Source organism: Salminus brasiliensis, chromosome 21 (genome assembly GCF_030463535.1).
Source record: "Salminus brasiliensis chromosome 21, fSalBra1.hap2, whole genome shotgun sequence".
NCBI classification, from domain to species: Eukaryota; Metazoa; Chordata; class Actinopteri; order Characiformes; family Bryconidae; genus Salminus; species Salminus brasiliensis.
Genome location: NC_132898.1, coordinates 13,531,486 through 13,556,397, shown reverse-complemented (window position 1 = coordinate 13,556,397; position 24,912 = coordinate 13,531,486). Strand labels below are relative to the sequence as shown.

The following is a 24,912-nucleotide window of genomic DNA, read 5'->3' as shown; positions in this document are numbered from 1 at the left end:
ATTCCTGATAGCATCGTTGACATGGGCCACATCTGGCATTCCTGGGCCATTTACCACTTGAAATGGTAGCCTAGTGGAGGGTCAGAGGCAGTACTAGATCTAGTAGTTAAGCTTGTGGTTGAGTGGTGGGTCATTGGTGTTTAAAGGTGGATGGGATAATGCTTTCTCACAGACAGCTGTAGTACTAAATGCATCATCCATGTTGGAGGAACTTCCAGACGTGTTAACTGCCTTCCTGTTGGTTGTGCTGAAGCCCAATGAAGAATTTTGAGGGAGGCTAAAAAACCCTAAAGGTTTCAGCCCCAGCTTAATAGTTGGTTCTGCCTGAACTGAGGTTGTTTACATCTATCACATATTAAAGGTGCAGCAATAATACTGGATTGTTTAATTATGAGGAATGATCTAAAAAGACGAGAGAGATCTGAAAAATTGTCACAGAGGTTCTAACATTGCAAGTGTTGGCATCCAGTCTACCCAGAAGGCTCAAGTAGAAGCTGCAGCAACAGCCTCCACTCTTCTAGGAAGACTAGATGTTGGAACATTCAGCCACATGGGATTGTGTTCAGTGGTGACCTTAGGCTCATGTACTGTGTGGCTTCTCCATAGCAAAGCATCTCGTTGAATTGGCACTGCTTTTCAATGGAGCTGGGATCTGCTGAGCTGCAGTTGAACACTTGTGTCAGCAATGGCTGATCTTTAAAGTAGGGGAGTGGATAGCTCTGAACAGATAGCGTAATGCAGCATAACTGAGTGAGAGATCTGGGAGGGATAGAAAGGGCAGGCTTGACAGGAAGACCAGGCCCAGGAGACAGAGAGCATTAGAATCTTGTTGCAGCTTCAGTGCTCCTTTTATACAGGTCGCTGCTAACTGTCAGCCTGGCCCTCTCGCTTGGATTTGATCTGAAAGAGGCAGAGGCCTCTTCTGTCTCGAGTTCTTAGCTATGGATAAATATAGATTATTAACCCTGTCTCACCTGATGTGTTGGCTGTCGTCCATTCAAAGACCAGAAAATGGGCTGTTTTGCATTGTGATACATATGAGGATGGGCAGAGCTACATATCATACTGCAAACAGCCAGCTGAGGTGCTAGAACTGTGGAGTGATGTTGCACTGTCCATGTTTTTTCTACAGTCATTGTTCATAGACATCACCAGTTGCTTAGTATCTTCACTGGTGATGCTTTGCCAAGCCTCTAATGCAGCTATCAGTACTTGCTTGTTTAGGGCCTACAGCATATGGAACGCATGGGTGACTGGAACTTAACCCCTAATTAACTCAAATTAAAGACTTGAATGTGTACTTTAATCACATCTGATTGGTTTGATTTAAACTTTTAAACTGGAGCAGAGAAGCACATCAATGGATATTATGAAGGTCAGTGTATAATGCATACCACAAAAGCACTGAGAAATCACACTGCAGGAGATAATGCAGATTAAAAGGCAGAAATAACCACTGGAAATATGAGTTCAAGTCATTTCCCCCTCTCTTTCACTTTGGTTAGCAGAGTTTGGTAGTCCTTACAATGGCCATATCAAAGAGATCACATGGTGAGGGGCAATGGCATTTTCACTGGCTTTTTGACTAATGATCCTTTCAGAAAGAGGATGTAGGCTGGAGCATGGATTGAGACAATGGGGGAGGGGTCAACAAAAAAACAGTGCAAGAGAAAAACACATCCATGAGCTGTCAAACAAAGCTGTCATTTTGTGCTCTGATGGATTGGGCCTATGGTTCCTCGTCAATCACTCCAGCCAGAAAGAGAGAGAGACATAGATGATTTGATCGTATTTATTTCAGAGTCATCTCTCAAACTTTAAGCAATGATGGTTCACTGAGACAGAAAACAACTGACTGACCACTAGGACTGACGGGCAATTTTACAGAATGTTACCAAAATTATATTCAAGCTAATGCATACGATGGGCATAGGTTAAGTTCAGACCAACACAACACTGAATAATACAGCTCAAATCGTACACAGTATTGATTTTAGTAAAATGTTTATGTTAGCTGTCATTTTTTGCTTGTGCATCTCCGTTTGGTCAACAATACATTTTGAGCCTCAAATACATTAGGGAATGAGCTACCCTTTAATTCCTATCTGCAGGTTAGGGCTCCCCCTATCACATGGTGGAAGGTCTTAGTATTTTAAGACACCTGACCATAGAGGGAATTTGTTGTGCCGCCCTATAGTTGTGACCCTGTAGACAGTATCTGTGTCTGAAAAAAAAGTATTTCCAAAGAAAGGTATTTAATGGCAAGATTAAAAGAACTTTCTTTCCAACATTAAATTTTTGCCAACTGACAAAATAAAATGTTTATTCTTAATAAACATGTTCTTAAATATTTGATAGAATTACACCAAGAAATCTTTTGGCATTGATGCCAAATGGAATAACAAGTTGTTGTTGTTTATTATTATTGTTCATTTTACCAAATTGTTCAATACATTATTTCAATTAGAACGGTAATGGAATTGTTGTGAGATAAGATATTTACCCCATAGTAACTACTATAAACTGAGTATTTACTATGAAATAAGTACTATGAATTATTGAGTATTTGCTATATATAATTGAGTATCTACTATAAACAATTAACTACTATAATTTATGAAGTAACTAAATTATATAATTCAGTAAGTATGAAAATTGAGTCTCTACAAGGAAAAAATTAGTAAATGCTATGCATTATTATATAAGTACTATAAATTATTTGGTAACTAAGTGTTCAGTAACTCTGCATTACTGAGTAAAGACTAAAAATATTTAGGTGTCCACTATAAATTAAGTAACAACTACAAATTGTATTGAGCAACTACCATGGAGTACTGAATATCTAATATCTATAATTCAGTATCTATTATAAACTATTAACTACTATAAATTAAGTAACTACATTACATTATTACATAACTACTAGAAAGTTTTGAGTATATTTAAGTATGTATTATTGAGTCGCTACTATAAACTATTAACTAGAAATTATTAAGTAACTACATTACATTATTCAGCAACTGGTAGAACTTGAGTATCTGCAATGAATTATTCTGTAAATACTATAAATTATTAGGTAAGTGCTATCCATTATTTAGTAACTATTATGACTTATTCAGAAACTACTATGAACTACAAATTATCTATGCATTATTTAGTATCTACTATAAAATATGAAATACTACATATTATTAAAGAACTACATTACATTATTCAGGAGCTACCAGAAATTGAGTATCTACAAATGTATTAGGTAAATTAGCAGGTAACTGCTATAAATTGTTTAGCAACTACTATGAATTATTCAGGAATAACTATGAACTACTGAATAAATACAAAAAGTAATTGAGTATCTTATATGAGTATAATCTACTATAAAAACTATGAATTATTCAGTAACTTTTTCACCTCAGAAACATTGTCTGACATTTTAATTTTCAGATAATTGTGTTTGAAGATGAACTATTTGAATGCCACTGTATTCAACTCCTTACCAATGCACCATTTAACATTATATTATATATTTTATATCTTCTGCAGTACAGCTATCCGGGTCATTTAGCAGCTTTTAAGAATAATTCACTTCAATTTAACTCTAATTGCAAGGCACTTTTCCAACAGATCCTGGGCCAAATGCAGTTGCAGCCCCCTAATGAGCATTGTCATGTACTGGAAAGGGGAGTGATCAGTGTGTTTCAGTACTTTAACAATGTTTACATCAAACACTTAACAACCAGTACTTTAATGTATATAATCTTTGTATCTTTGTCGGTTTGTCCATTCGAAGCTGAACTCGGTCCTACACCATAATTAAAGAATAATGAACTAAACAGCTGACAACCTGCAAAAGCTACCAATATTGTCAAACTTGTTATTGCAATTGTGCACTAGAGTTTCTCAAGATGAGTTAGCACTAGAGTTTTTCTTAAGATGAATGGAATGTTCTGCAACGCTTGTTCAATTTTAAACCAAACATTTTCAATTAAATAATGAATGTTTGAACATTTTGTGATGTTACTGACAAAAATGATGTTTATTTCCTAAACATCTAGAAAAGTTCTCAAACGTTAAATGGACAAAGACTTTATTTCAGACTGAATTACAACAGGAAAGCTTCTATCATTGAAGGAAGTGTTGAATGGACCCTTGAGATTAAATTATTTGTTATTGTTTACTATTCAATGACTTATCTTGTGATTTTGCATTCAGTCATTACAAGTTGAAAGTACCATTGAAAAGTAGTTCTCAGGCTGTACCAAAAAACAGCTTATTGTTTCACTAAATTATTTAACTAATTATTTTCATTAGAACATTAATGGAATTGTTGGGGGATAAGAGTATCTATCTACCCCATAGTAACTACTTAAATGATTGACTATCTACTGGGAATTACTGACTAACTACTATAAATCATTAAGTAACTACTGCAAATTATTGAGGTTCTTCTATAAACTATTAAATACTATAAGGTTTTAAGTAGCTACATTTCATTATCCAGCAATGACTAAAAAATGATTGAGTATCTACAATGAAGTATTCAGTAAATACTATAAATTAGATAACTACTATCTAATTTAGTAACTACTATAAATTATTCAGGAACGACTATGCATTGTTGAGAATACAATCCAAAACTAAATAGTATCCACAATGAATTGTGGAATACCCAATTTTTTTATGAATTAGTTACTTCTATGAATTATCTACTAGAAATTATTGACCATGTATTATGAACTATTAACTACTATATACATTACATTATTCAGTGACTACTATAAATTGAGTATCTACAATAAATTATTGATTGTCTACTACAAACAATGAACTACTATAAATTAAGCAACTGCTTTCCATTATTTAGTAACTACTAGAAATTATTGAGTATATGCAACAAATGATTGAGTAAATTACGTAAATTAAGTAACTACTAATAATGGTTCCGTAATCACTATGAATTTTTTAGTAGCGTTTCCACCTCAGAAACATTATCTATCTCTTGATTTTCGGATTAAAATGACTGTAAATGAAGATTAGTGATTTAATGCTATTATATTCAACATTATACATCCATATCTACATATCTTCTGCTGTACAGACATGTGGGTCATTTAGCAGCTCTAAGAATAGTTTGCATTAATCTAACTCCAACTTTACTACCTCACTGGACTCTATTTATCGCACATTGCACAACTTGCACACTACAGTCATTATTTATTATCCTCTGTCTGTACTGTGTTGTCTGTCCGCACTTGTTTGTTTGTGTTGCACTTGTGTCTTGTATGCACTGTCTATGTTGCACCATGGTCCTGGAGGAACGTTGTTTCGTTTCACTGTGTACTCTGTATGTAGTTGAAATGACAATAAACCCACTTGACTTGACTTGAATTGCCTGGCACTTTTCCAACAGATCCTAGGGCCAGAGCAGTTTACCAGAAATTGCAGCCCCCTAATGAATGTCATCGTGTACTGGAAAAGGGAGTGAACGATGTGTTTCAGAACTTAACCATGTTTATATCACACCCTTAAACTCACCAAGTATTGTTTTACTCTGTGGGTCAGCTGTTTTTATTTCTGATGTCAGAAACGAAACATGGCTTTGATTGCTGTATTCCATAGTCCTTGCTTCTAAGTCCTTGCCAAAAGTGGCACCACTCTTTCCAAGAATACATTTCACATCACTGAATCAGGCAAAACTGTGATGCATGCTCATGCCCTACCACATACAGTACTTCCATGCTTTTATTATTGGTCTGCCCATTTGAAGTTAGACCAAAGACTCCTTCCTACACCAAGAATTTAGAATAATGACCTAAACAGCTGTTCACCACTGATTTGTTTCATTAAAATGTACTGCACTGACAAGTCCAACTCTTTTATGTCACTCCAGTGAAGTGAGAATCTGCGTTTACTGTTAGCTCAGAACGTGCTGTAATAACACTTCAAAACTAATGAGCTGGAGATGCAGTAAAAGTCTCCCTCCTCATCAACATCACTTCTGTTTCTAAACACTTTAAATTTCCTGAAAAAGATTTGCTTGCAGTGAGATCTATGACACATAGGCACTTACGGGTATCATTAAAACAACATGTTTAATCAAAAAACACTGACTAAGCTCTACAGATGAAGTACGCAACACAGGCTTTTAGAAACAAACAAAAAATAAAACACAACACTACAGGCTTTATTGGCAGGGGAACATTCTCTTTTCCATTTTCTCCTTAAAAAAAAAAAAGACACGAGACTTCGTAATCTGGTATACTTCAGGAACAATACATAGTTTGTAGATACAAAAATATGTTTTTTGATTGAACACACCAGATTGGAGATGAACAGCAAAAAAAGAAAATAAACTTTTGTTGAGGTAGATCTCATTTGACTTCCAATTACAAAGGGGATCAAACATATCCAGCCTATATATAAAGACTTCCCATAGTTTCCACTGATTTTCCACTACACAGTAACTGGCTTTCGGCTGTGGAGCATAAGAAATAGGATATTAACAGTAGGTGTTTGGCGTTTGCTTCTTTCGTTTACAATGGTGGATGCAAGGCTAACACTGCTAGCAAACACAGGACTTAAGATCGTCACCAATCTCGTCTTTGTGAAAAAAAAACATGCCCAACACTGTCTCTTGGTCCTCTCAACATATTTCAACAGATTATTCATCTGTTTGGTGCAGACAAATCTATGAGGTTTAATACATGGTTTTTAGCCTACTTTGGTCTATAAAAACAATAGTAAACCAAGCTGAATTGTGGGCAGACATTTTGAGCAAGCTTTCCAATTGTAGCTTAAATGTTTAAATAAGGTCTAATCATGGCGTGTTACTAAATCATTGTTTAAAAGATGTGTTTACGTTTTGTGAAGCAAATATATTAAGATTTGATAATTCCAAAGATGGGATCGGTGAATGCCCAAGTTTATTTTTTGTTAAGCCTAGCATCTCCCATTCTTAACTGAAGATGTACACGACACATGGCAAACATGTCTTGGCTTATGGACTGTATCTGGGGTCAGTGCTGAAGCATGTTAATTAGCTTTGTGGCCAAACATTTCCTTTAAAGCCCCTGGGAACACATTTTGATATATTGACCATTTTTTGTATAATGATAAACTTGGGTGTTACATTAAGTTTAGTTTAGTTAAAAAAACAAAACAAAACAAAAAAAAACCAAATATGATAAAATATTCCTCTAAAATACTCCACCTCTCTAGGCATAGTCTTAATATTCTACATGCATGACTTACCATGGTACCGCATAGATATCTGTATACCTGTATACATCTCCCGTCTGTCCCAGCACCCAGCCGCTAAATTCCACGGTGAAAGTAAAGGCCACAGGTACCGTATGTGAGGGATGACAGAGAATGTGAGGCAGCTTGAGCTTTTGCTCACCAGGTTAAGTTTAGCTTTAACTAAACTTTAGCTTTAACTTTAAGAGAGGATGGAGCCATATTAGCCTTGTGATTGGTCAGGGGTATGCTGACGTAAACCTGTCCCACTTTTAAGACTTTGGGAAGATATTCATAAGACAAGCTTTGCACACTTACATCAGATTACCTTAATTAGAAAGAAAACTTAGATTTAGGTTCCCAGGGGCTTTACATAAGTCCAGTACTAATAGTGGAGAGCATTAGTAGTGGACAGGCTGTGTTTTGTTCTGTTTGAAAGTGTTAAAGCAATGATTTCTATGAGTTGTGGACTACATAGGGAGTTTAAAGAACGTTCAGTGACGTTCATTTTCATCATCAGTCTTCATTTCCCTTCAGCTCCCACAATTAGTCTGAATCTCACAGACATTTTTCTTTAAAATGCCCCAGCTGTTGGTCCCGAAGTCTAAAAATACCTGTACATTGATGATTTCAAACAAGGATATTCAGCTCCACTCCTGGAGGGCTGCAGTCCAGCACAGATGGGTGATTTCTGCCCTATGGCACCTACTAAACCTAGTAAATGAAGAGCAATGCCTGTAAAATTACAGTCAATTTCAAATCAGGTGTTCTTATAGTTTGCCCGGAGTGTAGCCTAGGGGCCTGGTTAAACTGAAATGGACCCCTTTTTTTACCTTGTACATGGCTATAGTCATATAAAGCACAACCTATTGTGTTATATAATTAAAAATACAAAATTCCTGTTTTCCATTGGCTCTATCATTGGGAGATGTACGTTCCAACCCTGGTCATTCAACAGTCAAGTGTAGCCAAAAGAGAGCATGACTGGCCTGCTCTCTTGGGGTGAGCAGACAGGCCCTCCCTCTTCATCCCTTAGTGTGATGCTATCTATCGCAGGGGTCCGTTAGCTGATATATCAGAGTTGGCAGTTAATGATCTCTAAGTGTGTTCAGCTGTCCAATGTTGTTACATTACTGATAGTTTGAAATGCTCTTTTTTCAAACTAAAGCTTCTAAAGCAAAGGACCATTCAAGCATCCTAGTGGTGCTTTGTTGTCATGATTCTATATAGAATCACGGATTTTACTAAAGAGCCCTTATGGAACCCTTTGTTTTTTAAGAGTGTGATTTAATGTGTAGTGACCTTTCCCCTTTTAAAATGCCTTAATTATTAATGCCTAATGATTTGGTTAGGTCACAAATTATATTAATGAATAATGTGTTTTGAATAATGCATGTTTTTTCTCGCTCTCCCATCACCCCCACAGATCTCCCACTCCTACTCCTTCAGTACTTCTCAAATTTGGTGCCAGCAGTGTTGCAGGAGGTGAGCAGTCCTCCACAACTGACTGTAGACTAGCATCCACCCACAATTATTTCCATCCGCATATGTGCAACCATTTTCATCCGGTCAAGTTAAAAAAGAAAAATGTGTTCCGATTTATGATTCATGATTACTTTACAATTGCAAGAATATTTCTCTGATATTCCTTGGGTGACAGTTTTGTTCTTCTTGGTAATGACTGTATTGCTAATACTAAAGTCTGACTGTTAGCCAAACCTATGAGCTAAAATGGTTGACCCATCCATGAGCATGTTTTGATGACCAGTGACGATTAACCCAAAAATGTGCCACCAAATAGTGCTGGACCGCATCCTTCCAGGGCCAGAGTTCAAACCCCTGTTTTAGAAACAAACACCTTTCTGAAAATAAAACAATAAAAAAAAACACCTCATAAAATCCACCAGGAGCAGCTCAGACCAGCCTGTCTGTTTTCTGGATTTGTTAAGAGGAGGCCAAGTGACCTTTAGAGGGGTCAGCACAGCAGCCATGTGGCTGTGATTAGAAGAGCCAGACTGGGTGGCGCGACTGCGACAGATGTAGCGCTGTTTCTGGCTCGGCAGTGGTCTTTATTCTGGCCAATGCAGGCTGCGTAGGCCATGACGTGGGGGATGTAGTTCTGCTCCTGGACACCGTGCAGCAGGTGAGCCATCGGGCCTTTGGAGAAAACAGCTACATCTTCTCCACCGTGCGTCTCCATGCGTAAAGGAACGGCGGCTTGGGCCTGGTAGTCGTTTTGCTCTAAGGAGACACAGATAGAGAAATAAGAAGGAAGTGAGGGGCGAAGACAAGGTATCCCATTCGATGTTAACCCCTAAGACCCTGTAGCCCACACTTCTACACCTTCATAACTACACTACTGCCATAATTAACATCCATTTCACAGGTCCTAACATAGAACATTGATTTAGATATGCTAAATCAATCTGCTATCAAATATTCAAAATAGTTTCCTTAATTCAGATTAATAACTACTACTTAATAATAACTATTTAATAATTAATAAGACTGAAGTCTGTACTACTCAAATGCACTTGGTGTACAAAGCCAGTCCTGAGGAATGCATGTATTTGTTCCAAATGTCCTACAAATCTAATTGTTGCACTTTAGCTACTGTTTACTGAGGTTACATATGTCATAGCATATAGTAATGAACTATACCTACATTCAACTTGCTCTTTTTGTTTGTTTTTAATAAGGACATTTTTTTCAGTGCTTGTGCACATGCATTTGGTTATGTGGAGTGCCTACCAACCCGAGATTAGTGCGATAGAATAAGATAACCCTGTCAGTTTCAAGATCGTCAGCTCACAGGCTGCACGTTTTAGGCTTTTTAAAAAAATGCCAAACATTAGACTGCAGACATCATTTTCTACCAGAAGGAAAATTAACTGCCTCATGAGTGTTGATTTATGTCTGTGTATGTGGCATGGGGGAGCAGCAAGAGACAGAGACAGAAACGTGAACTCAAGGTGAAGTAAACATTACTACTTACTACATAAACATGCACTAGTTGGTACAAACAGGAACCCGTGAGAATAAACTTAGAAGCAAAGTCTAAGATTTCATATGGCAACGGAAGAAGGAATGATGGAAAAGGGTGGGGGTGGACTGAGCAGTGGCTCATTATCATTTAAAGGGCTGAAAATGGGTGCAGTGGTGCTTGATCCTTGTGGTATTTTGACCAAAACATGCCACAGATCTTTCATCAAGCCCCCAGGGAACTGTATTAACTTGAGAATAAGGTATAATATGTCACATTTAGGTCAAAGCATGATAAAAAAAAGAATATGGCAAAAACAAAAAACAAAACTTTTTGCAAGACAAAAAGTGCCTAAAATGAGTTATGATCACATTCAAATCACAATATAATACTTATTTTTCCGCTTACAAACACAAATATGGGAAGCATTAGCATTGTCAACATATGAAATTACACCATGATTTTGTTCCTGCTGGTGGGAACTGTGTTAAGGGATAGGGTTTGGTTACATCAGTCAAAAAACTCATTACAGCACTAGTGCAATAGCAATATCCAACACAAAGAGAGAAAGAGAAATATATTCCGAGCTGTGCCTTTATGCGCTGTCAGGCAGAATGAAGGAGAGCGTCATTGTTTCTTTCTATATCCATCATCCGCTGTGGAGGTTGACATTTACTATATCTCTTGGAGCCGACAGGCAATTTCAACAGCTCTGTTACGGATCATAAAGAAAGCATAAGCAGCTAGACACAAAAAAACACACCTCATCTGAATTCTAACAAGTGGAAATCCATTCCACAAACACACTGCAATGCAATCAGCAGACTCAAACCGCAGTTCATTAAAAAAATAAAGTTTACCTAACAGATCATCAGTGATCCGTTTGGCCCCCTTAAACTCGAAAATACGTGCCCTGGTGTAGTAGCTGGTGTGCTGTCCACACAGGTCGCAGATCAGCATTTGGAATTGGAGCTTTATGCGTGCAACCATGTTTTCTATCATCAAATATAGTGTAATGCTGTCTTTGTTGTTGGATGCACTGCGATTGCTTCTGAGTGACTGTGTGGATGCTTTCGGGGCACAGTTCAAATCACTACGGAAACAACTGGGACTAATTTGTATCAGAAAGCTTTGTGACAAAAACCTGTAAAATCTTTTTACATTATTTATAGCAAAACAAATCTGACCATAAGTAAAGCAATAGTTTGGTGAAAAAATGCCAGCCCTCATATGTTGTAATGATAGTATGTCAAACAGTATCGGAATCCACATAATCAGACCTATTTAAGATTGTTTAATGCAACAACAGCCTTTATCTTTTGGTTTTGAACAATGTTTATGCATTTGCTTGTAAACAATAATAGTTTTCTGGTTTAATTTGATGATCTACCTTTCATGAGTGTTTAAATTTGAATGTAAGAAAATATTGATATATCGGAGTACTGCGATATTATGTTCTGCACAACTGTATTGATTATCAAAAACACTATACATTTTTAATAAATAGTTAAATAAAATTACGTAAAGATTGGTGGCAGACAGTGGTTCATTTTGTGTTGTTTTTAAACCCTGACCACTAGATAGCAGTGGTGTACCCTGTTTCAGATCCCACTGCACTGATTTACTTAGATTTTATGCAATTGATAGTGTTATAGACTATACTATACTATAACTCTTCAAATTTGACAAACTCATAAACATAGTATATTGCAGTGCTTACAGTATAACACTACATTGCACTACATTAAATATGCAAACCCCTGTAGCGTGATGCAATCATGTCGCCAGGTTCTTGCCAATATCCAGCCCTACGCATCAGAGTAAATGCAACAACAGCACTGGGAAATCATGTTACGAGAACAAATATGATCAGATTAAGAGGCTGAACAGGCTTATGGCAAGCCGTTTTAGCGTAAAATTACACCAGTGGTACAAGTCCTATTTCAGTATTTACTAGCACAAACTCTTATTTCAGAGAGTCATTATAGTTACTAGTCAGAGTTACAGTGGAGATTTCTGGAATTACAGTTTCTAAGTAAAAAGGTAATTGTAGGTATCTGAAACTGAAGTTTGTAACAACAGGTAAGAGAGTGAGATTCTGTGAATCTATAGTAGATTATGACTGGTCAAAAATACATAAAAAATGACTAGTCAGTGGCTTTATAGATCTGATGCTATTCCTACTACATTTTATAGCTAATATCTGAAATTAGATTTTCTTCTAAAAAAAAATCTATAATGGCTGGTATTAAAGAGGTTAATGACTTACGATAATTCTCTGTGGACACATTGACCCTCGAACCATTGACCAGCTTGAACCCAGGGCCATTTCCATACAAAATGGATGTGAAGGGCTTCTGATCGACATCACTGACCATAGGAGCCAAACCTGCAGAGACAGAACTGTCACTCAAAATCTGACCAAAACTTTAGTCACTCAGTCCTAAACATGTCCCTAAATGTAGTTGTTTGGTTATGATATTTTTTTAAGTTGTATTGCAGCTATGGGGCTAATGCAGCTAACAAATAAAGAAACCTTGTGTACACCAATTATCATTGTGCCAACTACATGTGTAAATCATAAGATACATGAATGGGTTATGTAGTCTTTAACAGACCTGCTTATGTGTTTTCTATTAACAGACAAAAGCATCGCTCAGACTTTGTAGCTATGCAACTATAGCTATGTCCAGGCTTTTAGATTTCAGTGTCATACAGTGTCACAAACCATATAAGCATGACTTAGGCATGCAGTCTGCACTATGCTAACTGGTGTACATAAGCTTCCATTACTTCCATTAGCTACATTAGCCTCGTTGCTTCAGTGCAAAACCATGGAAGCAAATTTTGGACACCTGACATGTCTAGGCTGATCAACTGCATATGGGCTAATGGGGTGTAAAACGCCTCTATTAGAGTAAAAATCTCACCAAAGATGGAGTTTCCTCGCAAAGTGTAGCCTCCGAAGTTAAACACGTGAGAGTGGTCGGCAGTGACGACGGTCAGTGTGTCGTGTGTGCTGGTTAGCAGTCCGGCTCGGCCGATCGCCCGGTCCATCTCTACCGCCTCATGTAGCGCCTGCTTGGCTTTGCCCTCGTGATGCCCATGATCAATTCGTCCACCTGCAGGCAAGCAGCTAGGTTAGAGCTTAGAGTTTAGATACTGCAGTCCAAACAGCTCCAGCACTGAGGTTGGGCGGTATAACGGTAATACTGTATACTGTGGTATTTAAAAATGGTTATCTCTAGATTTGGTCTTCAGACTTTCTAATCTAGCTCTGTTGTTTATTCAACAGCAGCTGCAATGGGCTGTCTAATACTCTGTGTATCTGTAGCTATGCTAGCTAATCAAATACTATCTTGGAGAGTGGGTAAAACCATATGCAGCGGTAATATTTGCAGACGGTTCCATATTTAAATACACTAAACTAAGATCTAAACTAAGTATCTAACATGTCTTGGGGGGGAAAGTGAGTTAATTTGATTTTTGCTGTTAAGGCTAATGCTGGATGAAAGCTGGTAGAAGTGAGTTGACTTGTATACGAGTCCACACTTCATATTGCTCATCAACAATTTACATTTTTAGTATTTCAGTAATAGATTTGGAAGCACGTCACATATTCCCTCAACTGTGGCTTTAGTATAAGGTATTATATTCGCAGCCATATTATTAGAGTTATTCTGATTATGCAAAGATGTGTTTGGGGTGTTATTTATTTTTTGAACCATGCATCCCAAATCTCGCAGGCCTGGCATTATTAGCTGTTGCACATCTGCTGGGGGGGCGTCCAATTATTTTTCGATTAGAGTGACACAATGGCATGTGTGGCCCTGGGCAGAATAAAAATTCTAATACGAAATAAAGAGGTTTTTATAAGAGAAAACATTTTTGAGGTTGGGTAGCAAGTAAAGTTATTTTTTTCAGGCTTAAAACTGTTTTAAAAGTTTAAAGTGTGATGCTGTTTCTGGGCATAGTAAACAACTAATACTCACTGGAGTTTACGATGTATTGAGGGGCTTTTCAAGGAATAAAAGTTCCAATGCATTGAAACACTTTTGATGTCAGGACATCTTAGAAACTGTCTGAAAATGTCCCAGGGAAATCCCTTTTAGACACACCGTTTGTGGTGACCGCTTGATACCAAGGTAAGGCTCAATCTGTGCGGTTTAGATGGTTTCTGTGCCGTTATTCATACCACTTGGCTCAGTGGTTGGCAATTAATTTTTTACATGGGTGATATGTTTCTTAAAGTGAAAGAATCATTTATACACATGTATAATGTGTTTACTAAGAGTCACTTCTCTGAAGACCTGAAACCATTGATTGTGACAAATATGCATTGGCACAGGAAATAAGGAACGGAGTAAAAACATTTTTAAATCACTGTATTGAAAACTTTTTTGCATAAGACCCCCGAAATGTAAGGGCCCTCAGTCTGTTATCAAGTATTATATACACTATAAAGCTCCATCATAGAAAGTTATTACACAAAATGGTTATGAATACACTGCCTGGTGCATAAGACACTGTTTAAAAATAGTTCTGCAACACAGTTTTGGCCTAAACATATATTTTTAAACGCATTTACAGTACAGAGGTATATGTATGACATTGTACGGCAAAACAGCCCCCAAAGAACACTTATTTTTGGAGATTTACCACTGTTTCACACTGATATATGCATAGTGGTATCCATTCACAGTAGATACATCCTGTTTTCTCTGGACTACCTCTGTGATATAACCATTTTGAAATGCTGTGAATACACAATGGGTCCTGTTGTCACCTGGAATTAAGATGCATCTCGAGTGATCAGTTCACAAGCGGTCAGCGGGATACAAAGATGTTTACACCTGGCTTTTTCATGCATCTGTAATGTGTCCTGGCTGATGGCTTTTGTATTGATTTCGAAACTACTTGGGCAAAGGCCGTCGCTCACGTTTTAATTTATTTACAAGTGTAATTTATATAACGCTTTTCATCACCTGAAGTCACTTCACATTATCAATAGGTTATTACTGTTATAGCAGAAAGATCCAGAGAGAGGTTTGTGCTAGATTGCACAAGATTGGACAAGAATCATGCTGTGTTCATTTACTGATGAACAACAGCACAGTCTGTAATGCATTAAAGCAGCATTATGTGGGAATTGGGACTTCTTGCTTGTGGGCAAGTAGCAAAGTGGAAGTGGCACTTTGAGCTAGCCCTCAAGAAGGACAGGCTTTACATATGTATTTCTGGACAAGTTGAGAGATGCAGATATGTCATTGAAAGTGAAAAAAACATGTGGGCCCAGGCGGTAAAGTTATTGTACAGGATTTTACATGAATATGGTTTGACTTTGGTTATGCAGCTTTATACAGTTCACGCACTGTTCTGCTCACTTTACCAATGTTACATAGTGCATTTACCAGGGTGTCGAGCCTGGAGTAGCAATGACAAAGATGCTCTTCTCCCTATAAAGCAGGTTTATAGCGTACACTGCAATTGCGGTATTGGATATTCTCCAAACAACTGGTTTGAGTAATTTGACTATAATACTTCTCACATGGTAATGCCATGGTAATGTTATGTTTTCAACCAGCATTATAGTCTTGCATCTAGTGGCATGTTACTTAGGGTAAGCAGGACCACTCATACAAAGTGGCTTGGTGTGAAATGTTCATTGTGATTTTTTTTTGTGAACGTTTAATGCTTCAGCTCCATCACAGAAAGTTACACTGTCTGGTGGCTGAGACTTTTGAGACCGAGAGTTTTGGCCTAAAACACATTTTTTAAAAATCCATTTAGAAGAGGTACCTGCATGTAGGCAATTGCAAATTAGTCTAAATTAAACTCCTTTTTTGAGATGTACCACTATTTGGTGGTGAGATGTACCACTATATTTGTCCTGGCTGGTTTGAATAATTAGGGGTTATTGTTAGCATTGTAGACATTGAGAGCCCTGGATCCTATTACCACTGCTACTTTCTTCAAATGAAAAAATCCTTGTTACTGTATTTTTTTTACCCTATTTATGTTTACCTGAATTACCTGTTCTAATGTGATCTGGAGTTTTTACAGTAAAAACCTTCTTATTGCTGAGAGAAATGGTTTTCAAAATGTGCTGAGGTGCCTAAAACTTCTGCAAACTACTGTATGTAGCAATTTTGAAACTTTATCATAGCTGATCCGTGATCCATTACTCTGTGCCTGGACTGGGTCCCGATCTTGCTCCACTGGACTGGATGAGAACATCTCAAAATGTGCAAAGTATATAAAAGTCATGGTGTTTCATACTGTGATAACGAAATGAAACCTGAAGATGGATGGAGGGTCTCTCACCTTCCACTAACAGATAGAAGCCTTCAGGGTTTTTTCTGAGGATTTTAATGGCCACCTCCACCATCTCTGTGAGGGAAGGGTCAGTGCTGCTGTCTCTGTCCAGGTCGTACTGCAAATCTGAAGGCTCAAACAGCCCTGAGGCAAGACAGAGGGGAAATATTTCAGGCTTATTTTGATCTATTTACTAATATATTACACATACCTTAAAATCCTTAAGGTGACTGATAAGAACTGACCTGCATTATGTTTTTCAGTTTCCAAAATTTATTTATGTTTGTTGCATCATTTGAAATGTGGTCAAATGATTGGTCAAAAAAATCCACAGCAAGCATTAAACTCTACTGTTAAACTGCTGCAGAAGCTATGCAGATTGCTTATATCTAATATAGGACTAAAATGACCATGGATGCACACTTAAACACTCACCCAGCAGATAATCAGCAGAAGAGGGGTTTAATGACAGGAGGTCTTTCTTGTTCCATACATAATAGCCTTTCTGTTAATCAGAAAATGAAAAGCATGTAAGTAACTCTCAGCCTCGCTTTATACTAACTGTAGTTACACGTTAATAACCCATTAAATAACACTGTAACTACTGGTGATGCGTTCACTGCTACAATATGTAGGTAATATGTACCTATTATTATTTTTTAGTTACAATACTATTGGAATTATTGTAACACCACATTCTCTCTTATGTGTTTTTACTCTATCTGCCCAAATGTTTATGGACATGTCTTCTAATGAATGAATTAGGATACAGGGGTATAAAGCCCCCAGCACTAAGTGTCCGTGAAGCAGTGAAACTGTGTTCTCTGAAATGATGGTTGGTGCTCCATCCAATACTTTTGGGATGAGACTGGAAGTTGGGGATGAGGTGGTGATCTTCCAATATCCTGACCTCACTAATGGTCTTGTCGCTGAATGCAATCAAATCCTCACAACAGGTTTCACTGAATCTAGTAGAAAACCTTCCATTGACAGTAGAGACAGTTACTCTAACAAAAGCAGGAAAAAACTCATTGATTTCAGAAGAAACAATGAATGAGCAGGTGTCAATTTACATAAACTGCTGCTTGTCCTATATATTGTTATAAATAGTAAGATGTACTAAAGTTGAGGCACATGTGTATTTACATACACTGTACATACACTGCAATGCATCTTTAACAAGAAATAAACCACCAGTAGTTACATTGTTATTGCTTGGATTGTTAACATGTAACAACACCATTATTACTGACAATGTAAAGGGGGACCAAACCCTCACTTTATTTAACATAACTGACTGTCTGGCAAGCTGGCTCTTGCAATCAAAAGGCATCAGATCAAAATCAGGACATTCGGTCAACAATAAACTCATCAAAGGAGCTGAATGGTGATGCAATGCACCAACGAAAACCGAGGGATAATGAAAAGCACTTGAGTGTTAAGAAGTTTATGTTTTTGTTTTGTTTAACCAGATTGAAAAATGTTGCAGTGAATGAAAATGGGAATGGGATTTGAGCAAACGCACTGTTTTTTCCCTCGTTCTCTTAATCTCTCACCTTGTCTTTCATTCTGTCAGTCCACTCCTGGATCAGATTCCTGCCGTCCTTGCGCGTTCCGCTGTGTTTCTTCTCTCCGGGGTATTCCACGTCTGACATGTTCTTAGGCAGCATGAACTTGCGTCCTCCGCCCATAATTACCTGTCCATCCAGATCCAAAAGACAAAAATCAGAGCACAATCCCCTCTCAGAGCATTAATCAAATACCCCCCAACATAAAAACAAAGCACTGAGAGAACAGAAAAACACTGGCTTTTGGACTGAGAGAACAAACAGGCAGTGCTGTGTTAGAAATGGTCCCCTAATCATTATTCCCTACACTCAAGCACTATTTACAACATTATTATAGGGAACAGAAATGGATCCCAGTATCTCTATTCCCTAAACTGAAGCAATGTTCCGAATAATATTAAAGAAAAGATAAATGATTCCTTAATCACTGTTCCCCACATTGGAGCACTGTTTTGAACACTATTAAATGGAGCAAAAATGCTCCCTAATTACTAGTGCCTAGTTTGGAGTACTATTTAGGATACTATTATAGGGAACAGAACCAGTCCCCTAATCACTGTTCCCTACATTAAAGCACTATTTAGAAGACTAGTATAGGGAACAGAAACGTATCACATATATTCTTCACCTGTTTTGGCCTCTACAGAACAGTGCTTTCTATAGAGATCAGGAAATGTAGCAGTTTCTTAAAGTGAAGAAGACAGATGGCTCACATTAATGTCGGGGATGTTCTCCATGAGTTGCCGGGCGATGTCCTTGCAGCCGGCCTGCAATGCCTCAGGCGGCATGTCTCCATCCGAGTACCAATCACGGTCAACACAGTGGGCATATGCTGCGCTGGGGGTGGCATGATTCACCCGTGTCGTCGTCACGATACCCACAGACTTCCCTGATTAAAAAACAGGCATCCAAAGAAGAGTAAGTTCACCTGGTTTTCTTTGAGGAATAGTTAGGTAGGTAGAGTCAAGACACATCTGATGTTTATCAGTTTCGAACTCGGGCCACAAGGCTCATGAAGCCGCTATCCAACAAATAATGGAGACTTTTGTAAACTAAGCAGCATTATGCAACCCGCATGCCTAAATCTTCACACGCCTGCCTCAATTGTGGCTAATAATCAAGTAATATCACAATATTGCTGTGTTAGAAATGGTTCCCTAATCATTGTTCCCTAAACTGAAGCAATGTTCCTGAATACTATTAAAGGGAAGAAAAATGGTCCCTTAATCACTGTTCCCTACATTGGAGCACTGTTTATCACGATTTCTTAGTTTAGAGCACTAATTAGAACAGAATTATAGGGAACAGAAATTCCCTACATTGGAGCACAGTTGGAATATCCTACTTCCCACTTGTTAAAGTGGAATTATGAGCTCATCACATTCAAGTGTTTTGTTGTTGGAGCAACATGAAAAATGGAGGCTAATGTTGTAACATTAATAACTTGTTACAATAAAGCAGGCAGAGTAGTCAATTGGCTACGGATAGAAGGATAAATAGTATTGAAACTTGGATTACAGATTAAAATAATATGCACAAACAATCATTAACAACAGAGGCACTGTTAAAAATAAAGAACTATGTACTAGGGATGCACTGATCCGATACTAGGATTGGACATCGGTCAAACAAAATTAGCTGGATCGGGTATCGCCACATTAGGCCAATCCATGGGACCAGTAAATTAATCCATTCACTAAACCTGATTCCTGCACCGCCGGTATTCCAGGATTCATAACTCAGTATCAGAGTAACCTCATCATTCACAGATCATAGCAAACATCAAGCCTGCTGTCGACCTGTTGTCAGGCTATCAGTGAGTAATCCAGCTAAAAAACAGCTAAAATCTGCATACATGGCCTTCAGCAGCCTGCTCTGTTTACTCAAGAGCAGACCAGGGAGAAGGGCAAACAGAGGATCTTATACACACATAGGCACACATGCAGACAGACACGGCCGAACAAAAGTGTCCAAAAACAACAGATTACATGTTTTTGTCACTAAATATCAGAATATTCCAGATTTAAGTCCCCTAACTGAGTCCAAAAAGTGAAAGATAAATGGTTCCTTTATCTTATCTCACCAAACAACACCTTAAAAATGCTTAGTGTCCATTAATCATTAATATTATTTTTAACTGGAGACCATGTTGCTAAAACTGAATCACATAAGGATTTTTCTCCAGGTATATCACATTTTCCGTGAATGGAAACCTTGCAGGACAGGAAATTGACTCTTGCAGGGTATCTTCATGTGAGATCTCCTCTCAGCTCCCTGGGTTCATGTGGATATAAAGAAGGAAATTCTCTCCAGTGCTCAGAGCTTGCCGCAGTGTCTACAGTAACGCAGTCAGACCCTGCACAGCACCATCTGCTTCCACTTACTTTCCCCATTTAATTCCACCATGTTTTCCTATGTTGGAGACGTATGCGTGTGTGTAATTACATCCTGAAATAAAATCAATTGATGTGAGTGACTTCCTCTTTTAGCAAAAAACAGCCGTTCATTAGCATAGGCGCTTTTTTTTACTTTTTTTTAACATGATGCAACGAACCACTCACCACTGGATTGTATACATTTACATCAAACTGGAGTCAGTTACTTATTTTAAATACATCATATTAAATATGTGAGAAAAGAGACATTGTTAGCATTGATTAGGTATATTTATTCCTATTTATTATTATTTTTTGACCCATTTTTTCTCATTTGGATCACCAATTTCCCAGCCCGTACATATTCTCACCCTATTGCATGCAATGCTCCCAACACTAGTGGGGACACTAGTGAAGACCAACACACGCCCCGAGGCAACTAATGCTCCTGGAGGGAAGCGCCGCATACATGTCTTAAATGCTGCGGCCAGCAGACGCCAGTGGCGGCCAGCACTGCACTGGAGCGATGTGGCCAATTCTGGAATCAGGGCCTCTAGGGCCTCTGCTGTCGATGGCTAGCAGAATGACCGGGATTCAACCAGCGATCCTCTGGTCAAAGTGACAGTGCCTTATTCTGCTGGACCACTCTGGGCCCTAGGATGTATTTTTTTGTCATGTAATCAGGGCCTCTAGTTCTAATAGGCAAAGCAAGTTTCCTAGCTTCAACTGAGGTACAATGGTTAGCTAGCTAAGATACTCTGGGTCAGATTTACTAAACATGTGCAGTGGCGCTAAGACGTGTGCTACAGTAACTAGCAGTACAGCTGCTTGAACTAGAACATGGCTAGCCTATCAATCAGATGTTTATATATCCTAAAAAATGCTGATTACACAAACCCTTACTCCCAGTGTATCCTAATAATGTACGATTTCAAATGAGTACGAAAAGAAAATCACTTGATGTTAGTAGCTTATTGAAAAAGAAAAAAAAAAGTATTTTGACAGGATTCGATTTACCCAACCTGGCAAAAGCTGCCATCTGGATACGAGCGTCAGCTTAATGCCAGAAATGTAAATGTACATCAGTTACTTACAGATTTACACTCCACCTTTTCCACTAAAATGCATCTTTATATATCATTTGCATTTAAGGCATTTAGCAGACGCTCTTATCTAGAGCAACTTACAAAGTGATTTGCTATTTACCCAAGAAAAACCTCAGCTAGTTAGAATAGACTAATAGTTCAAAGATACCTCTAAGTTTAGACACTACTAAACACAAGTCAGTAAGGAGACCACTCTGCTATTCACCCAAGTCCTCTCGGAAAAGGTGGGTCTTCAGTCTGCGTTTGAAGACAGCGAGCGACTCTGCCGTTCGGATACCCAGGGGAAGCTCGTTCCACCACTTTGGTGCAGGACAGAAAAAAGCCTAAACTTGTCTTCCGTGGATTTTGAAGGATGGCGGGTCGAGCTGAGCCGTACTTGAAGCTCGAAGGGCTCTAGGTGCGGATCGGCTTTTGACCATTGCCATCAGGTACAGAGGGGCTGATCCTTTCTGGGCTTTGTAGGCCAACGTAAATTTTTTTAATCTGATGCGGGCAGATACAGCAAGCCAGTGAAGAGAACGCAGCAGTGGAGGGACATGGCTGAATGAATGACAGATTCAAACAATGACAAAAAAAAGGGAAAAAAAACGTATAAGATATGGATTTTGCACAGAGACTGCAAAAAGTCTGAATTATGCAAATGCAAATGCACTCCATATTTTCTTGATCTTCATAATTTTATAAACAATCCAGCGTTTAACTGAAATGCTTCTCTGTACCCAAGTTTAAAAAAGCTAAGCACTACTGGAATTAATATTTGCAAAAATTCAACACATTTTGATAAATGAGGTACTGGTCAGATCTGTCCTAATGAAAGGTGCAGTTGAAGAGATGTTATGCTTTTATGTGTATGAAGATTGGAAAATGAAAGTTCTACTCTACAGCTCTGTTTGCTGCTATGCACAGCTCTCTGCTCAGGTCAGGCTGGTGCTTTGACTTTGATTAGCCCCACCATCGTTTTTGTCCTTTCAACCTCACAGCAAGGCTGTAAAACCTCATTCTTGTCGGCTCTTTCAGCTGTCCGAACACGCCATGAATTCCGCTCTAGTAACTCCATTCTCCTCCGCTCTCCTACACTCTCAGCGAAGGGCTTTCGCTCTTATAAAATGGATCATTTATTTTTATTTTCCACCTTTAAATGAGCAATTAGGACAGTGTGTGAGAGCCCTTCTTAATTTTTGCTGAGCTTTTTTTTGCCCACCTCTGGCCAATTCTTTAGCTTAGTATGTGTTTTTATGGTGATCTCCTTCATTGTGCATCACTGCCCAATACAAGTACACACACGTCCAAATTCATTATTTGTGAGTAGAAATTAACCACTAAACAATTCTGCTTGCGTAAGTATTCACTGTTTGATGTTATGTTGCCTCTGGGCCACAGTTCTCAAGCAGTGTCACAGATTTGCTTGGCTTGGCTGTTGTGGAACATTTACCTTTTTTGATTTGGCTTGTGCTGTTTGGGATCACTGTCCTGTTGACAGGTAAAATGAGGCTGAGGGGTTTTGAAGGATGGCCTGGTCTAGGCAGTGCCTGGGAGGTGTAATGCAGCTTCCATTTCCTCATAACTAATCCAGAAGTGCTCACTGTCATATCAATATTATTACAGATCTTCTTCAGTAGCCTGTATCTCTTACATGTCTGCAACCTTGCCTCTGCTTTTCTTAAGGCCAGGGCACACTGACCGGACGAACATGTACACACACAAATGTTCGCTTGGTATGCCTCGGCTGTTTGCGTTTGTTGGTGTTTGTCCGGAAATTATGAGATCGTGTTTGCTGATGTTCAGGCAGTTGGCCCTGACTTCGAACAGACTTTTCCACACGCAGCTGCGCACCGTGTTTTCCTGGGTACCATAGCGAACAGCTCACTGTTTCCACTGTTAAGCTTCTTTTTGCTAAGGTAAAGTAATAATGGCATCGTTTTGGAGGGAGAGGACTCCTCCTAGGAGATGAGATCCTATTATTGGTGTTTCACCATCCTATATAAGGTAAAGCTAACCTTTTTTAAAAAGCTGGTGTTAAAACCAGATAAAAGCAGGTTTGTTTTTGTATTTTCTTTTGCGCTTTGGAAAGGTTTTAATATCCCCTGGTGGAGATTATATACGTGCGCCCGGAGACTAAATATGGTGCGCAGCAGAGGCCAAACACCTTTCCTCCTATGTGAGGCAACATCTGCCTGGAAAATACAGACATGTGAATTGGTGATCAGACGATCGCTAAACAATTTTGGCAGTACAGTGAATATCATACCACAGCAGAGCTAACAAACACCACTAACCACGCAAATCAACTACCACATTTAACTATGACCAAAAGCACAGCAGATACAGTCGGAATGCTAAAGGAATCACATCCAAAGTTATTGAGTTTTAGTGCTAGATATGCAGCCCTTGCTGGACCACTCTGGGGCCTAGGGTGTATTTTTTTGTCATGTAATCAGGGCCTCTAGTTCTAATAGACTAAGCAAGTTTCCTAGCTCCAACTGAGGTCTAATGGTTAGCTAGCTAAGATACTCTGGGTCAGATTTACTAAACATGTGCAGTGGCGCTAAGACGTGTGCTACAGTAACTAGCAGTACAGCTGCTTGAACTAGAACACAGCTAGCCTATCAATCAGATGTTTATATATCCTTAAAATGCTGATTACACAAAACGTTACTCCCAGTGTGTCCTAATAATGTACGATTTCAAATGAGTACGAAAAGAAAATCACTTGATGTTAGTAGCTTATTGAAAAAGAAAAATAAGGTATTTCTGACAGGATTCGATTTACCAAACCTGGCAAAAGCTGCCATCTAGATACAGACATCAGCTTAATGCCAGAAATGTAAATGTACATCAGTTACTGTGGCTTACAGATTTACAGACACTCCACCTTTTCCACTAAAATGCATCTTTATATATCACATCTATAACATTTACATTTAAGGCATTTAGCAGACTCTCTTATCCAGAGCGACTTATAAAAGTGCTTTGCTATTTACCCAAGAAAAACCTCAGATATGCAGCCCTTTTCACTTGTGTTCCAATGTGGTTGATTCCAAGAAGTAAAGTGCATTTCATATGGAGAGGCTATGTTCGAACAGTGCAGAAACCCTGCATGATGATGCAAGTCTGCCTGGAATGGTTAATGTGGAATCCAGCCCCATTGCCGATCAGCTGATCCAGCTGGAAGGAGATCGGCATCGGCCCCAAAAACCTAGTTAAATTGTATTACGCAAATTCCTCAAAATATAGCTGTATATTGTGCAATATTTGAGGTTACAGCAAACCAACGGAACAGAAGGAAACACGCCTCCAAAGATCCTGACGGAGAGTGCACAAATATTTCCCCA

The 24,912-nt window shown here is 38.5% G+C and overlaps 1 protein-coding gene across 1 annotated transcript in view; it reads right to left on the bottom strand.

Annotated features, from left to right (window-relative positions):
- Nucleotides 1–6,070: 6,070 nt before the first annotated feature.
- alpl (alkaline phosphatase, biomineralization associated) overlaps nt 6,071–24,912 on the bottom strand; it is a 39,328-nt gene continuing 20,486 nt past the window's right edge. The window contains exons 6-12 of the mRNA XM_072666178.1: nt 18,813–18,988; nt 18,088–18,228; nt 16,967–17,036; nt 16,541–16,675; nt 13,147–13,338; nt 12,486–12,605; nt 6,071–9,474 (exon numbers count right to left, since the gene is read on the bottom strand). Of these exons, the coding sequence (XP_072522279.1) occupies nt 9,209–9,474; nt 12,486–12,605; nt 13,147–13,338; nt 16,541–16,675; nt 16,967–17,036; nt 18,088–18,228; nt 18,813–18,988 (1,100 nt within the window). The 3' untranslated portion in view covers nt 6,071–9,208. The remainder of the gene's footprint in view (nt 9,475–12,485; nt 12,606–13,146; nt 13,339–16,540; nt 16,676–16,966; nt 17,037–18,087; nt 18,229–18,812; nt 18,989–24,912) is intronic.